Source organism: Sorghum bicolor, chromosome 2 (assembly GCF_000003195.3).
Source record: "Sorghum bicolor cultivar BTx623 chromosome 2, Sorghum_bicolor_NCBIv3, whole genome shotgun sequence".
NCBI classification, from domain to species: Eukaryota; Viridiplantae; Streptophyta; class Magnoliopsida; order Poales; family Poaceae; genus Sorghum; species Sorghum bicolor.
The window spans coordinates 53,198,469-53,217,330 of NC_012871.2; the positions used below are offsets into that span (position 1 = coordinate 53,198,469).

Sequence of the window (18,862 nt, forward strand, 5' to 3'; positions counted from 1 at the left end):
TATTTTAAGTCAGAATCTACAAGTGCTTTTGTTGTACGTGTAACACATAGCCTACTTTGAAATGGAACACTTAGAGCATCTCCAAGAGTTTTCCTAAATCTACTGTATAAATCATCATTTAGAGAGTTATTTGGGTAAAATTGTGTCGTATATTTTTATACTCTCCAATAGCTTTTTCTATCTCTTGTGTAGTCTAGAAGCCATTCTCACTCATCTTTGGCTAGCAAGAAATTCGAATCATCCAATTGAAGAGGCTGTTGGAAGGTATTTTTCACCAAAATCTATATTTCTATGGGCTAGGAAAGATATAAAGATTAAAGAGTCTATTGGAGACGCTCTACATCACAATATTCGCATATCACTAAAATGAAATATTTACATCACATAGAACTAACATGTCTTGTGACATTTCGAGTCTGTTTAACATTTTATTTGAATGAAAGAAAATGCAGCCGAAATAGCAAGCGGCATCCCCTGTCCCGCCAATCTGATTCTTGTGATGTTCGGTCATTGCCGTGCCACTCCGGTCACTTTTGTTTGGCATGACGGAGGTACACCTCGCCAGGTCACAAACATGTCAGATTTGTCATGCCAATGCATGTGGTGCGACAATAATTTTGTTACGCCACGTGAACCCTGACATGACCTGACCAAAAGTTCTAGATCGGAGAAAAATATTTTTAACATAGTTTATTTTAAAAAGGTTAAAAATAAAAATTTTCAACCTAATTTAGCTAAATGTAGTTCATTTTGAGGAACAAGGTTCCAAGGAAATGTACAATGGTGCACTGGTACCACAAGTGCAATATTCGCATGAGAAAAATGTATAAACTGTTCAACTACAGGGATGAAACTCTGCGCTAGCATCTCAAGAGCCAGAAGTATGATACTTACAAATCGCTTGCCTGATTTAGCAAATACTGCAAAGTATTCTTTCAAAAAAAAAATCTTTAGTATCTAACATTTGATGGAACCACATTACATTATTAATTTTTTACTGATGAAAGTTCCATGGAAGCCATAAGGTACTCTTCGTGGCAATGTTATTTTTGCAACAGGAGCATCTTCAAATCTTTTAGCATCAACTATATGCACCTGTAACAGAGAAACAAAATTATTCCAAGATTTATTTCCTCTATCACTTGTATGAACTAATGGTATTATTTATGTATATGCAGCAGAGAAAACTTGCCTGTGATGTATTAGCTTTCTCATCATGTACAAATGAAATTATCCACCCATCATTTTCATGTGACCCACCAACTCTCGGTACAAATGATGCTCCAGAACAGAACTTATGTTTACCAAGCCAATGGTACTGCATCTTTATGGGACTTGCACCTGATATCTGTTTTTGACCATAGTTCAGGATGGGAATCCAGAAAATTGAGCAGTTAGACTAATCCATATATATGCTTTGTACCTCTGTGTTGTTTCTCTCATCAAGGTAGAATTTCGCAAAACCTCCATATTTTGGATTTACTGCAGAATTAGATAGTAGTCAGTCAAGCTGAGATATAACATCACTAGAAACAGAAATGTAACCTATACCAAGTAATTCTATATGTCTTTTGTTTCTTTATTTCGTAACTGTTGTTGTTGGAAGTTACTATTTACTTTCCTACGTAGATTCTGAGTTTTTAAATACATAAAAATTCTGTTCCATTTTCAGCAATACCTTTACCACAATTTTCACAAGAATCCACTATTTGTGCATAGGCATAACTATGTTGTAAGCCTGTGTACTGGTTATTGATAATCGGAAACTCGAACGAAAACTCTGTCCCAGTTAAATATTCCCCTGAGACACTCTTTGTTTTCAAGTTTAACCTCCATTGGTATAGCCGAAAGAAAAACTCCTTGGTAGTTCCTTCATTGGGCTTGTCATCTTCAGTAAGCTCAGACATTTTAGAGTCGCACTTGTTCGGCGCAAGTCTTGGACCTGGTATTATGGAGTCAGGTGAACGAAGTCCCTGTACCACAACCTATGTAACCATGGAAGAGTAGTTTTCAAAGGCATGCTCTTGGCAGTGATGATAAAATCGAAAACTATAAAATGTTGGAGCAGGCTAACGACTCTTAGCATTGTGCCATTGTTATACCTCGTCGCCCTCTTCAAAACAGTTGACAAGATGGAACATGCAGAATGGTTCAACATTAAACCAGACAACTGAATCTGCATCACCATAACGTGGCATCACTCCAATTCTTGCATAACTTTCCTTCTCAAACTGAATCAACCTGAGCCAAGGAGTTTTGTATTATCTTTTTGCAAATTTAATAAAGCAGAGTAATAATATCTTTAACTGAAAAGTTTGTCATGATTACTTACTGGCCACCTTTAACGAGTCTACTAATGTCAATAGTAAGTGGTATATCCATGATTACATTGTGCCTACATCAACAAAATGGAATTCATAACTGCTTTGTTGGTAATGGAATTCATCTATTCTAGCACCGCTCATCAATAAGTTGAGATTTTAGGAATGTGGTTCACTTTGAAATCCATTGGGAATAAATGAAGCTTTGTCGGACCCGTACTTCAGAGTAACTCCTATATCATGACAAAGTGTAGATCTGTCCAGCTTGAGGTCAACTCTATGCTTTAGTTTGGTTCCATCAGCTGCAGTTAGTTAGAACTTGAACTCGAGCCTTATTTTTGATATTGGACTTGGTGTAAAGAAGACTGTATAAACTGGAAACTTGTATAAATAAAATACCTGAGACAACACCAATTACTAGGAATGGCCTCTTTGCATCCATTCCAAAGATGACAAGCTCTCCTGATCCAGGAGCTACCTAATTTCATGAGTGAATGACGAGAATTGTTTTTAGTCTGCCTATTCATAGAATCCAGAAGTATATATGAAACACACGTCTCAAAAAAAAGAAGACAGATGTAACAAAGCCTCACAAAAAAATAGAAAGATGATGTAGCATATTCTGGTTTGTAGCTATTCTATATTACAAGTTACATGCAAATAAAGAATAAAGATACTACCTCTTTCTTTTTGACTTTATACCAACGAGCAACATGCTGTATCCTGTCTTCTCGTTGGATAAACCACTGCAACAGTTCGTATTGAAATATTTTCCAGCTATGACGACAGCTGAGTCACTGTCTTGTTTCCTTTTGTGAATTACGATAAACTTTGATATATAGCTGGTTCTAGAGCTACAGAGACAGACATACCAACTACCATTTTTTCTATAGCAAGTGTATTCTCATTCCCTATTGCCTATTAGTGCTTAAATAACTGGTGCTTGCCAGCTCATTCATTTAGTTTGTGCAAGTGTCCATACCTTTGGATGTGCCGTGAAAGCGGGCCGATCCCATTCCCCGCCAACGTCCCAGGTACCGCTAGTGTCGAGGTTATCTATGCCGATCTCCTGAGGTAGATGGTTCTCAGCGACAGCAAACACCCTGCCGGCATGCTCAAACACATTGGTGTTGCTGATGTCCTTGTTCACCTTGCCAAATCTCAGCTGTGTTGCATGCATGATCACTCATTTCAGAATGTCTGGGGGATTGGATATAATCTGGTTTTGCAAAGTTTTGCTTACATGGTTGAAAATGTAGGCAGCGATGATGGCTGCAGAGTCGCCCTCGATGGCAGGGAGGAAGCAAGGTTTCTGCCGGGCTGTTTCTAGCTTGAGCGTCTCGGACTGCACATATCGGTTGGCATAGGAGACTGACCAAGAACCTGAAGTGTTTTTGGTCAAGTAGAGGGCATGGAGCATGCCTTCCCCCTCAACCCATATCTCCCTGGATTGTCCGAAGATTGAGGACGTGGAATGGAGGGCACCAAAGAGTGGATTGGAGCCTAATAGTGCCAAGAAATCGTTCACCATTCATATTCAGTAAGCAAGAAACAATAACTCTCCTGCTTATGGACTGACAGAGACAGAGTAATAAGAACAAAAGACTGAAACTGTCACCATTTCTGATGTACACCCCCTCGGGGAAATCATCCGGTATGGCTCCTTCAACCTGATTCTGGTGTATCTCTATGGCTTCACCAATTTCATCGACCGGTGCGAAATTGCTCTGCAAACACAGCCTCAAGATCACTTTTGGTCAGCCAGAAAAGCATATAAGACGCCATTGGTTTTGTTTGCCGAAGTTACCTCGGAGGGATTCAGAGCTTCATCAGTAAACTTGAAGGTTGCATCGACCAGCACATCGAGAAATCTCTGCGGCACGTCCTTTAGGGCCTTCGACGCTCTGTCCATCTTCGACGAAAGATTACCCAGGAGCTCACCAAGCAAAGGCTTCTGAAGGAAGAGGAGGAACACGACGACCACATCATCAGGATACGGCAAAAGAATCACCAGGAGTGGTGAGAGAGATGCTGAGATGATAGATTGACCTGGGAGCTGGTGCCTACTGATGCTGCAGTTCTTGCGCCGGCAGACATGGACATGGACGGTCGACCGCCATTGATGCGACAAGACAGAGGCAGAGGCAGGCTCGGACTGAATGAAGCCGACGCTTTCAACACCATCGTGTCGTGCAGGAACCAAGAAGAAGATACCAGTGCTGGGGACAAATCTGACTCGGACTTGTATATATAGCATGCGTACCGTACGTATCGATGCACGCCGCGACAAAGACCCAGTTGCGAGCCTATCCATCCATAAGAAAAAGGCCCAGTAGCATGCCATTCGTTGCCGGAATATCCCTAGGCTCAAGTTCGTACTGTCGTGCCATTCAAACCATTTGGACGGACTGCCCTGCTGCTCTCAGAGGACGGCGAACCCACGGGCGAGTGGGTTGTCTGGTGGTTGGGAGGACCAATGCAAGTAAGATGGAAGACAGTAAGAGCATCTTCAACAGTTTAGCAAATGACTTTCTATCTATAATTTTTTTTAGCAAAATGAAAAAAAACCCTCTCTCCAACAGTTTGGCATCTCAATTCTTTATCTTCTCTAACTTAGCATATCTCTCTGTCTAGCATGCAAATATGCGCGCAGGCTCCATGTTTTGCATCGGTCTTTCTCCTCATGCTTACTGGGGCTCTTCGTTCGTTTAGCGGGGCTCTTCGTTCGCTTAGCGGGTTTTTTTGGGTTTTTAAAACAAAATTTGACAAACTGTTGGAGATGAGATCTTTTTTTTTCTCTTCATATTATTTTGGGAGTTGGCAAACAACAAGATTTGAAAAACGAATTTTGTCAAACGGTTGGAGATGCTCTAATGTTGATGGGCGCCAATTATATAATGCAAGTGATCAAATTTGATTGGTTGCGTAGGGAATGTGCTAGCAGTAGTTATATCCCATTTCAATTTTTTTCTTCTGATCTCTATCCCTTTGTATAAATATTTCACATTTCAAATTGCAAGTTTGAATGATTATGCTGCTCTTACTTTTTCTGCACAAAAGAAAGCCTTCTGATTCACTGATTTGTAGGAAAATCTAGACTTTTGGATTCGAAAAATATTTTCGAAGATATATCAAAATATACGGACGACACCTTGATCATACGAGGAGAGGAATCGAAAGCAAAATGGTTAAAAGAGATTGTCTCAATCTTTGCAGACACCACAAGTTTTAGTATTAATTAATTTCACAAAATCTATCTTTGTCCCCATTGGCCATTGCTATGAATGATTCAGAGAGTCAAACAATTGCGAACATTCTCAATTGTTTAATATCCTTCTTCCCCCAAATTTATTTGGGATTACCTCTATCTGATTGTTCCATCCCTCAATCAATCCAGTCCAAAATCCTAGATGTCATCGACTCTAGAATTGACAGCATCATGCATGGGACAACAAGTGGGGGAAGGCTGGCGTTAACAAATCAGTTCTCTCTGCCTTACCCGTACATCTGATGTCCTGCTTTAAATTGCCAAAATGGCTCATCCAAGAAATAGACAAAAGACAGAGCTTTCTTTTGGAAGTGTCAAAAAAACGCCTCAGGTGCAAACTGCATGGTGGCTTGGGAGAATGTTACATTATTAGTACTCCAAAACAAGGAGGGCTAGGAGTAAAGAATTTAGAACAACAAAACATCAGCCTTCTAAAATTTATCCATAAATATCACACCTAGCATGACTCTTCATGGGCTAAGTGGACTCAATTTATACGAATGGAAAAAGGTTAGGGGACAAAATCAATAAGACCACTCTGGCTTGGAGACAACTCATGCAGTTTATATACATGTACAGACCTATGACAATCTGTAACATCCTAAAAAATTCACATTCAAAAATCACTCGTATTAAAAATTATTTTTAAAATATATTTCAAAAACTATAAATCATTTGAAGCTCTATAGTATCTCCATCCAATTCCTTTTCATCCATCCCAGTTATCTATCTTCAAATATATCTAGCACAACATGAAATCAGCAACACATGTCCGCTACTTATCTCGCTCGCTCGCTTTGCCCGACACCTGGCAACGGCGCGTGCGCCGACCCCACCACCATCAGCGCCACAGCGCACTCGCGCCTGGCCCCCTCGCCGAGCGCACTCGCTCGCACGCGCACCGCGACATGTGGGCCCCACCTCTTGCCTTTTTCTCGCTTCTCTTTTGCTGTACAAAAGATAGCAAGTCGTAACACACAACTGGGCACCATCCATATTTTTCGCACACAAATAACAGCAAGTACCAACAAGCTTACATGCAAAAAAGCATAGCAGTGCACCCACACACACGTGGTATATCTCATGCATGCATGCATGCAGGACAACATGCACCGTCCATTTGTATGCACTTGCATGCAAGGACACGGTGATTAGGCACCGTCCATTTGCATGCACCGTGCATACAAATGAGACATTGTCCTTTGCATGCAAATTAGGCACCGACCACCTGCAGCATTGTCCTGTTGTCCTGTGTAACCATGCACTACAGTAGCGTTTTAATGGCAAGAGCTGAGCACTCTTGCCTATAAAAAGGCACTCTCGGGTGCTCTCTCTTTCAGCTCTCAGAGCAACACGCTCCTCGCTCACTCGCTCTCACTTCGCGTATACCATATACGGCCATACGCACAAGCCGAGCTCGACTGTTATCGCAAGACGAGGTGAGCAGCTCATGAGCATCTCTTTGCTCTTCTCTGTCTTTCTGTAGTATTTTTTCTGTATTCCTCCTTGTATTTGTCTGTACCGATTCACTGTCATAAACTCCACGAACTGAACCATGACATACAGAAGAGCTCTAATGATCCCTGCTAATTTCTCTCTTTCCATGTATGTGTGGGCCACAAGTAATAACTCCACCAAAAAGTACACGCATGCACTACCAGCAAAGCAAATGCTCACGTGAAGCATCCATTCCTTAATCATCGTTAGCCTTTTTTCGCGTGATTAAATTCCGGCCATTTCACAAATATCACATAACTCTGATTTCAATAATTCTTTTTTCTAAATTCATCTAAAATCATGATCTACCTCCCATATTAATTTCATGATTTTTGGAGCTTATTTGAATTTATGTGATTATTTATCTGTGCTTGTTGCCTGTGTCGGTCGTCGCGTATTTTAGCTGACGGAGTGAACGAGCCGGAGAACGAGGACGTTGGAGACGAGTACCGCAAGTTCGACGCTGAGGATCCAGACTGTCAGCAGGAGTTTGCTGAGGACGCAGACGGAGGCAAGTCCAACCGATTCCCTTTGATGCATATTGATCCTATTTTTAAACACAACCCGTAGAAGCCGTTTTAAATATTGCATGTACGATATATGTACAAGATATTTTCGCTGCTTAGTTAAAACCTGTTGAATAACCATCCTTGAGTTGATATTACCCGGTAATTGTCTTATTCGAACCTAGGAACAAATAATATGCTATGACAGAAATATTATTATTTAGTATGCTTAGGATTTGTTACTCATCCTGGATACTCATCGCTACATTTTCTCAAATATTTTTAAGCAAAATTGTGTGAGTGGCGAAAATAAATTGTGGGTATTGTGAAAGGATTAATGAACAAGTTATAGATGTGATTACTATAGAGATGGGGCGGATGAGATCTCTTTTGGGGATGTCCTGGTGTTGTAGCTTATACCTTGCGGGGTTAAGCGTGAAGATATCCGCCTTGTCTCGATTAAGGACTAAATTGATGATTCATCTTACCTAACTCATTTATCGTACAACCACTCGTCTTGCATGGGAAAGGCTTAGTCTAAATCCCTCTAGTTAGTATGGCAATCACCTGGAGGCAGGTGTGCAACGGGACACTAAGAGATGTATGTAAAATGGTGGAAATATATAAGATATAAAGAGCTTTGTGAATCATTGTGGTATCATGAGACGTGGCCTTAGTGTTTCCGTGGTGAGCGCCATTACTTAGCTATGAAGGTTAATGACTTTGATGGATCTGTGCTTGCACGACGGTGTAAGTTATGGTATCCTACTTGTGGAAAAAGTGTACAACCTCTGCAGAGTATAAATCTATCTGGATAGCCGTGTCCGCGGTCTCGGACGGGTTATGGTTTGGTTTCAACAACTAGATGGATTGGGATGAGTAAAAACATGAGAGTGAGTGTGATTTTGGAAATAAATGGTTGACTGCCATTGTGTTGTGGGAACAAGGGTTCAACAACACTTAAAATTGTGATCGAACCTCCATTTTCAGAAATACTATCATATGTGAAAAAAGAGGTCTTTTACAATAGTAATTGTAAAATGAAACCTTGCATGTGTAAAAAGATAGCTTTATGCAAATAAACCTAAGCCTCATCCTTGATTTATCCATATGCATATATATTGTTATCCCCTTTCGTAGAGGTAAGGTTGGATTTGCTGAGTACTTTGTACTCACTCTTGCTTTATTAAACAGAGAAAGATCCGGACTTCGATCCCGAAGTGGCATTCGAGTAAGGTCGTGTCTGCACCCAACTAAGCCTGTGGCATTGGGACTTGTGAGATGTTCGGTTATGATATTGTTTGTTTCTGGGTCCTTTGGACCTATGTTGTATTTTGGTGTCTTATTATTATAGCGTGTCTTCATTGTCCACGCTTATCGAGACTACTGCGCTGAAATTTATCTGATGTAATAAATGTGTTACTAGCCTCCTGGGACTAGTATTGTATCACATTTGAGTTCCTGGTTTCCCGGGGGCGTTTCACAATCGTAACATTGGGAAAAGCAAACAACACTGCCTTTTGTTAGAAAGATGGCTTAACGAAAAAAACCATAGCTTTCGGGTACCCTCATTTCTTTTCACATGTTCTAAACCAAAACATCTCTGTTCAAGGTTGCAAATCAGAAAGAGGTTGGCAAATTCGTACAAGACCTTTAACATCACAAAGAGCAGAACAGGAGTTGCTGCATTTATTGAATCTCTTGGATGGTATCGATCTAACATATCTGGAAGACACAAGGGAAATGAGATTTGGGCCAGCCAAAAATTTTACCGTTAGAACAACTTATTTCATACTCTCTTTTGGGGGGACTCTTTGCCCAATAGCAAAAGATTTATGGACTTCTCTAGCACCTTGCTTGGTTAGAAATAAAGGGAAGATTATTGAAGACAAGAAATAGTTTGGCAAGAAGAAACATTATAGATAATGCCTCATGTCCTTATGGCTGCAATGAAGAAGAAAATGTTGAGCATATGCTTTTCACATGACTTCATGCAAGTCAGGTATGGACAGCAGTAGGCGTGACACTAAATCAAGGGACAAACATGGCTACATATTTATTGACCCTACAGCAAAATCACACACACCATCCGGGCTCTGAACTTGCAACAACAACAATAGCAGTGGCCTGGAATATTTGGTAGGCAAGAACGAAATAGGAAAGACTTTGATAATGTTACAACCTCATGTTCAGCAATCAAATTTAACTTTGTACAAACATTAGGGCCTTGTTTAGTTCCAAAAAAATTTTGCAAAATGGACACTGTAGCACTTTCATTTGTATTTGACAAACATTGTCCAATCATGGACTAACTACGCTCAAAAGATTCATCTCGCAAATTACACCGAAAGGTTTGATGTGACGAAGAATCTGAAAAAATTTTGCAAAATATTTTGGAAACTAAACAAAGCCTTAATGTTTGTACAGAGGCAAGGAGAATAGCTATTGAAGCATGGACACAGAATTGGTAACAAACACCAGGAAGTTTAGAAATAACTTCAGGCTGATATGATCAAGCTGGTTGTAGATTGTATTTTTCTTCTTCTTCTTCTTCTTCTTCTTCTTCTTCTTCTTCTTCTTCTTCTTCTTCTTCTTCTTCTATCTTTTTCTTTATTTTCTTTTCTTATCTCTTTACCTTTTTCTTCTCCTCTCTTTATCTGTAGTTCTTCTATTCTCTTAGTCAACTTGGCATTGCATATGCACAATTTATTTTTAATAATAATACAAATTAGGTAGGGCCTCGATCCCTTCAATGACTTACTAATAAAAAGTATTCATAAGACTAGTCTCAATGCATGTTTATGAGAATGTCATGCACATTAAATAGGGTGCCACATAAGTAAAATTGCTGACTTGGCATGATCATTAAATGAAGAAGTTTCATCAGATGATAGAGGAGTTTCATCTCCATAAAACTTATGTGGCTCGGTTACCTAGTTTATAGTCTTGGTAACTGTGACATGAAACTATGCATTGAGTACTGCACAGCCGAACATAAAGTTTATAACCAGTAGTAAAGTGTATGTTTCGTTCGACTTTGACATATAGAGTTCTTGTCGGCTAGGATCTGGTTAAACTTGTTTGTGAAGTGTTATCCCGTCCACTATGCTGTAAGGGACATATTGATGGGTATTGGCTCATCTAAGACTTGGGCAGGAATAATGGATTTTATTTACTATAAAAAGTATTTGCTGCTTGCCATATCGATAGTATAGAGATGCTGATAGAACAGACGCAGCCGAGCTGATGCTATGAATCCTCAGCCTTGGACTCAGTATATATATAACTTTTTTAAACATGATAAAGACTTAAGAAATATAATAGTTTCTACGTATGCGCATCGTCAGCCTTTTTTATGACGGAAAACAATCAACAACGTGCATGATCAGGTGTTGGCGTCATGGTCATCACATCATCATGCAGCTACAATAAAGTGGCATCCTTGGCTTCAGATTCCCTTCCTGACCTGCCTGCCGGCGTTTGTCTACACCTGCGTCCTCGTGGTTTTGGTGGCAAACAGGATCACGCCTTGTGCTCTTTGTGCTTGGCAGGTTCAATTTCTTGTTCGACAATAGATCATAAGTTTTATATCTTCGTACACCGCTCGCCATGCTTGTTTGACGCGTTGCCCCAGCATTATTTTATTACTCAAATACCAGTCTATTGTTCGTTGACAGTAACGTGAGCAATACAGGCTAGTTACTCACATCTTCAATAAACCACATTATGTATATGTTTATACTTATTTATCGATTTAAGTATGTTTATATACTCATATTAAGATACTCTAGATCTTACCACGCAATTTTTTTCAAAAGAATCCATATTTTTTAAAATATTACTAAAATACCACTACTATAGTATATATAGTAAGTACTCAATCCATCTCAATTTATAAGACGTTTGACTTTTTTTACATCAAGTTTGGCCATTTGTTTTATTCAAAAATTTATGCAAAATTTCAATTTTTTGTCGTGGATTGGTTTATTAATAAAAGTTCAAGAATGACTTAAGTTTGACTCTATTTGCATAAAATTTTTGAATAAGACGAGTGGTCAAACTTGAGATAAAAAAGTCAAATGTCTTATAATTTAGGATGAAAGGAATATAACCACATACTCCATGTATACATACATACTTCACATACATATCAGCTTAGATTGTATAATATGATTATATACTTTGTATACATACATATTTTATGGTCATATACACCCTATATATATAGATATATACATATATATATATAGATATATATCTGTATATATATATATATATATATATATATATATATATATATATATATATATATATATATATATATATATATATATATATATATATATATATATATATATATATATATATATATATATATATATATATATATATATATATACACGACAACGCTATTCTACACCACAAGTCAAAACTGAGGTAGAAAAAATATTGAGCAGTACTGGAGAGTGTTCAGTATTATCTTATCTAACACCCAGGATCACGAAATACTAAACAATACTGAAACATAAATACTGAACAATACTGAATTTTGCTCAGTATAACAGTTCGATATAGAATAGTATTCTACACCTAGGGTGTAGAATAGCACTTATATATATATGGGAAATATTCTGGTTGCATGGGGGATATCTATCACCCACGGTGGATAATGCACCCCCTTATTTTTGGACAGACTACAACTTACACGCTGCTGCACATATGCTGCCTTACTTCTTTAGGCCTTGTTTAGTTCCAAAAATTTTTGCAAAATCGACACTGTAGCACTTTCGTTTGTATTTGACAAAAATTATCCAATCATGGACTAACTAGGCTCAAAAGATTCGTCTCGTCAATTTCGACCAAACTGTACAATTAGTTTTTATTTTCATCTATATTTAATACTCCATGTATGTGTCTAAAGATTCGATGTGACGGGGAATCTGAAAAATTTTGCAAATTTTTTTAGAAAGTAAACAAGGCCTTAGTAAAGTTCCGAAGACAAATCTCCAGTCTGGATGACTACTAGCCTCGTGACCCACTATATTCTAGGACATGTCACTGCCGAACACAGGTCCCTAGGCATGAGCAGTAGCGTCAGCGTCTGTATACTCCGCAAGCAAGATTCGCCCTGTATAGCCAAGCGCCCTGTATACTGCGCATGCAAGGTCTTGTTTAGGCCTTGTTTAGCAAAAATTTTGGGTTTTGATTACTGTAGCACTTTCGTTTTTATTTGACAAACATTATCCAATCACGGAATAAATAGACTCAAAAGATTCATCTCACAAATTACAGGTAAACTGTCCAATTAGTTTTTATTTTCATCTATATTTAATGATTCATGCGTACGATCAAAGATTTGATGTGACAGAGAATCTTGAAAATTTTTGCGAACTAAACAAGGCCATCTAAAAATTTTTGCAAAATAGGAATAGTACCACTTTCGTTTGTATTTGACAAATATTATCCAATAATCATGTACTAAATAAACTTAAAAGTTTCGTCTTGTCAATTCCGATCAAACTGTGCAATTAGTTTTTATTTTCGTCTATATTTAATACTTCATGGGTCGAAAGATTTGATGTGACTGAGAATCTAAAAAATTTTGTAAAATTTTTTAAGAAGTAAACAAGGCCCAACTATCATCGTTACTCTTCACTACTCTGCCGTTCCATCAGCCATCAGTATCGTTGCCTGCAACCGGCGTCACATGCAAGATTCGCATTCAACTATCATCAGTAACACTACTCTGCCGTTCCATTACCCATCAGTATCGTATAGATGGAAGTATGGAACACACACTAGAGCCCAAAGGTCACGGCACCCTCAACCCTTTTGGTCCTCTCCAGCGCCGATTCATTGTTCATCGCGTAAAACTTTACAAAATAGAGGTGACGGCTAGCCCGCACTGGAGAAGTCCATTCTTCTATTACGGTAAGAACTCGCACCTACCCCTGTCCCCTTTTTATACACACACGAAAGCAAAGATGTTGAAGCAAGCGAATGGACCACTTACTCAAAATGAAGCATCATCCTAAAATACATGTTGCTTCTTTCTATATTAAGTAATTCAATTAGAACTGTCCAACCCAACACATGGCGCAAATCTGGAACGTGGTGCGTTATCACCCTTGGGGTGACGGCTATCCCCCATGACATAAAATCCACTCTAATATATATATATATATATATATATATATATATATATATATATACATACGGTAGCGCAATTCTACACTCTAGGTGTAGAATATTATTCTACACCGCAAGTAAAATTGAATAGAAAAAATATTGAGCAGTACTAAACAACGTTCAGTATGATTCATGACTACACCCAGGACTCTGAAAATACTGAAATACAAGTACTGAACAATACTGAATTTTGTTCAATACAATAGTTTAGTGTAGAATAGCACTTATATATATATATATATATATATATATATATATATATATATATATATATATATATATATATACGGTAGCAATATTCTATACCCTAGGTGTAGAATACATTATTCTAAAGCCTAGGCTTCAAATAGTATTCATCACTCGGCGGAGCGCCGCCCATCTCCGATGACCAATTAATCACCCCAATATTATTTACTAGCGGCTTTTATTGCTGCTGCCTGCTGGTGTCCTTGATGACCAAAATCATTTTCTATCCCTGGCGTGAATGGCGCCTTGATGCTAGCTCTGCCTCTCGCTATATATATCCAGATTCCACGGACGACAGGACACAACTACTGACCACGCCGCCCCCGCGCCATTGCCCTTCTCTCCGGCACTAGTACGGATCATCCATGCGCCATGGTCACACCAGGCGACGAGTCCGCTCGGAGGCGTCGTGCGCGGTGCGGTGAAGCGGTCGACGGTGCCACGAGCAGACAAAGGTGGCCGGCCTGCAGAGGGATGGCGCTCACGGAGCGGCATGGCAGCTCGCCCGCTGAGTGCCGGATCTCGTGGAGCACACGCAGCGGTCTGCCTGCCGAGGGGTGGCGCACGTGGAGTGGAGGCCGGCTGCCCGGCTCTGCCGAGGGCTTCCGATCCTCCACATCTCGATCGATCTATGTGAAATCCTCCAAATCAACATCGAAATTGGTAGAATCAGGTTTTACCATATGCACGCCTCTTGTGGACACATGTGGCAGACGATGTAGGCACGGTGCGCACTGCTTCCATGTACACGGCAGATCGAGATCCCGGTCTCCGGTCCTCCTCGCGATGCACGGCGGTGGTCAGCAAGCATTGCGACATGGCGGTGTCCCTCTCCACGCGATGCTCGGTAGAGGCCAGCAAGCACGGCGACATGGTCACCGTCACCGACGACGGCGGCTCCTCTCCACCCGGCCACCATGGCGCCCCTAGCTTCCTCCCGGTAGACGATGGCTCTTCCATGACCAGCGGCTGCGGCTTCCTCATTCCCGATGATGCGGCGACATCGCGAGGACCAGGGAGCTGTGACACATCGCGTGGGCTGAGCAGCGGCCTAGCTGTGCTGTGTGCCTGTGTGTGCGTCTGTGCGAGTGCGACGGTAAGAGGAGGGACGGAGGCGACGCACGACCAAGCAGTGGAAGAGACCTGCTTCGATTCTATTCGTTCATTTTTATCCGTGTAGCATCATATAGCAATTAAACTGAGTACTACGAGTATATGACAATGACTGAGGCTCCATGTAGGATGGTTTCCAATATATTTGTTTCGTTTATAAAGTTTCAAACTGAGTAAACAATTTTACTAACATGTAGATCTTGCGATTACGAACCTAACGCAATTTGAATAGACAAAAACGGAGTTAAAATGAATATTTTATGGCCTAAAGAAAATGAGTGGTATTTTTGTAAATACTGAAAACGTATTTTGAAACAACCGACAGACTTTACGTTTTCAATAACAAAAAACGCCTTTCGTGATTGTGCTTTGGACTGCGGGTTCTAATACCCGATTCCAGAGGGTCTCTTTAGAAAGTTTCCAGGCCGAAAGGGTCTCGGTCTCTATGGGCCATCGGATTAGAAACGGACGGCTTAAATCGCATCTGGGGAAGGGGTGGCCGACCTCCTCGCCGGAGCAGAGAGCGGTCGCGGCGGCGCCATAGCCGGTGCTCGCCGGAGTTGGGTGATACGGCGTTCCAGTGTGCCAAACTCGAATTCAAAAGCATGGGGAGCAAGAGGAGCTTGTTTCGAACTCACCTAGAGGCAAAACGATGGGCGCGCAAGGCTCGGAGATGGCCGGCGTCGCGATTTGGCGGACGGGAAGCTCCTGCACGAGTCCGGCATCAAGAGGTGAACAAAGGAGAGCGAGAAAAAATGAGAGAGTACTGCGGTTATGTTCAAGACCTCAAAGAGAAGTCCGGCGTCTCGTTTTCAGCGGTTTCGGGGCAACTCCAAGGATGAACGGCGGCGACGGTTTAGTCTCGGCTTGCTAGCGAGATTTAGAGCACGTCTAGGGCAACTCGAGGCCAATAGGATAGGGAAAAGAGGTTGGGGAAAGGGCTTGAAGCTTAAAAGGGCAAGGAAGATCTTTACCTAGAGAAAATACCGCGGAATCCAGGATTGGATTGTCGCCTGGAGGTCGTGTCCGGTTACGTCCGAAGGTAGGAGAAGGCCGGCTGACGGGTGGGGTCGCTCTGTCAGTGGGCGCGGGGTGGGCTTGGGCCGGGGTTGGCTTGGGCCGAGGTGAGGGGAGGGGGAGAAAGGGGCCTTCGGGCCAGAACGCAGATGGGGGAAAGTATTCCAAAAGCTATTTGAAAAACAAGTTTGAAAATCATTTTAAATCAGTTTGACTTACCTTGAATTTTAATTAAATCCACACAATACAATGAAACAAATGCCCCAAAAATGAATGCACAATCATGTTGCTAAATCCGAAAATGAATTTTAATTTAATGAATATTATTATTTTCCCTATATTCAATGAGCACAAAACACAAAATAAAATCAAATTCTTCTATTTTAAAGTCTTGCAAAAATTAGGGTGTTACACAGTGACACTATTTTTTTATTACTATTTGTATTATTTTTTAAAATAAATAATTACCTCCTGCGATATGAGCGGTAAATTTTTTTGTGCTCAAGAACGACACGTCCGGGTCATCGGTCAAACTAACTTTTTTTAGTTCTTTATTACTAATCTTATCAAACTGTTAAGCAAACAATTCCCTCTTGTGAGGTCAGTAATAAATTTCTCTATACTAAAGGCTGGTGTGCCCAGTCTCCGGTCAAACTAATTTTTATTACTGTTTATATCATTTTATTTAGCAAATAATTGGCTCCTCGATTGTGAACAGTAAATTTGTAATTAAAAAAATCTGAACGTTGGCCGGATGTCTTGCGATTAGCACAACATGAAACATGATGTAATTATTTTCTTAACAAAATAATACAATCTATAATAATAATAATAAAAAGATTGAACGATGATCGGACGCACCGGTGCTTAGCACAGACCAATTTACCTCTCATATGACAAGATGGAATTATTTCCATACCAAAATCATACTATTAGTAATAGAAAATAGTCTAAACGTGACCGGACGCCCCAACAATTACGATGCTAAAATATTTACTACTTGACCAAAATTTATCGTTTACAATGCAGGAAGGAAATTATTTACTTAGATAAAATTATTATTATAGTAATAAAAAAATAGTCTAGCCGGTGACAAATTTACTATTCATGGTCCGAGAAGGAATTATTTACGTAATAAAATGATACTATTAGTAATAAAAAATAAAAAATAGTTTGACCAGCGGCCGAAAACACCAGTGATTAGTACACGCAAATTTACTGATTACTGGCCCGGTAAGAATTATTTACTTAGCTAAATAATACTTTTAGTAATAAAAATTAGTTTCACGGGTGATCGGATACTCAATGATTAGCTCAGACAAATTTACTACTCACAGTTCGAGAAGAATTTGTTTACTTAACAAAATGATACCAGTAATAAAAACTAATCTGGCCGGTAGCCGAAGATATCGGTGAATAACATAGGCAATTTTACCACCCACAAGGTCGGTTTAATTAGCTAAATAATATTATTAATAATAAACAAGTCTAACTGGCGACAGGAGACTCATTTAACACACAGTCCATGAAGGAATTATTTAGAGCATCTCCAACCATTATGCATTTAAAGTTATGCATTTTTGGCAAATTGCAAACCCCTAAATGAAAATGGCAAGGCTAAAAATCGGATGATCTCCAACCGTTATGCAAAATGCCAAGTCCATCATCTTTTTTTTTTCAAAAATTTTGTTTCGCGGCACTCCTTCCCGCGCGGCCAATCGATCCTGCGCCAAACAGCCCGCCGTCGTTGATGAAGAAGGCGTACCTGGCCGGCGTTGATGAGGAAGGCGTCGTAGATTCGTCCTATCACGCGCTGCGTCGTCCTATTGTGCGCTGCTTCGTCCAAACGCGACCGCGAAGCTGGCGAAGGAGGACGCGCGATGCTTCTCCTATCGCGCGAAGTGGTGGCGGCGCGAAGGAAAACCGCGCGAAGGGAAGAAAAAAGCCCACGAGGTGGAACCGAGAATCCCGTGATCTCTATTTGCATAGCCGGACTCCTTTGGCATATATGCCAAGTTTCCCCCTCCAAATGCATAGCTATGTAAAATGCAAAGTCTAAATGCATAATGATTGGAGGGGTTTTTTTTAGAGTTTTATGCATTTTGGTAAATGTCAAGTCTATTTGCATAATGGTTGGAGTTGCTCTTACTCAACAAATTGATGCTATTCCTAACTAAAAAATAGTGTAACCGGCAACCGGATATGTAGGTGATAAGGACATGTAAATTAACCGCTCACATGTAAATTACTATGCAGGCCGGATGTCTCGATACTATCACAATCCATTTTATTACCCATATATCTGGATAGATTTATTTACAGATTCAAATAAGAAATTTTAGAATCAGGTGGAGTAAGGATAATAATTTTTTTATCCTATCTCGTGTTTGTTTCAAAAAAAAACTGCACGATGTACTTGTCTATGCTTGCATCCAGGCTTTGATTACGGAACTAAACAAGGCCATAATTTAAAAATGGCTCACTTCCACGCCAGCATTGCATGCAGCCTTTGATTCGGCGCAATCAATACCATGGCAGTTGACGTCCTTCAGGCTTGGGCTTGGTTTACTTCACTTCGAAATTCAAAAAATTTTCAAAATTCTCTATCACATCGAATCTTGCAGCACATGCATGAAGTATTAAATATACACGGAAACAAAAACTAATTACACAGTTTATCTGTAAATCGCGAGACGAATCTTTGT

General features: G+C 40.1%; 1 protein-coding gene across 1 annotated transcript; it reads right to left on the reverse strand.

Moving 5' to 3' along the window:
* On the reverse strand, window positions 740-4,524 carry LOC8071921 (carotenoid 9,10(9',10')-cleavage dioxygenase). Its single transcript, XM_021454565.1, has 13 exons — window positions 4,371-4,524; window positions 4,129-4,275; window positions 3,940-4,048; window positions 3,565-3,824; window positions 3,304-3,486; window positions 2,721-2,799; window positions 2,542-2,623; window positions 2,333-2,395; window positions 2,103-2,241; window positions 1,679-1,985; window positions 1,424-1,482; window positions 1,193-1,348; window positions 740-1,095 (listed from the first exon to the last, which is right to left on the reverse strand). Exons 1-13 carry the CDS (start codon window positions 4,503-4,505, stop codon window positions 979-981), a joined length of 1,836 nt encoding a protein of 611 aa, XP_021310240.1. The 5' UTR covers window positions 4,506-4,524; the 3' UTR covers window positions 740-978.

Bases quoted from the DNA above. Each gene is read 5' to 3' on its own strand.
- LOC8071921 (XM_021454565.1), bottom strand. From the start codon at position 4,505: ATGGTGTTGAAAGCGTCGGCTTCATTCAGTCCGAGCCTGCCTCTGCCT. The intron at 2,242-2,332 runs GTAAGTAATCAT...TCCTTGGCTCAG, and splicing joins AGACTCGTTAAAGGTGGCCA to GTTGATTCAGTTTGAGAAGG. The intron at 1,349-1,423 runs GTACAAAGCATA...GGTCAAAAACAG, and splicing joins ATGAGAGAAACAACACAGAG to ATATCAGGTGCAAGTCCCAT.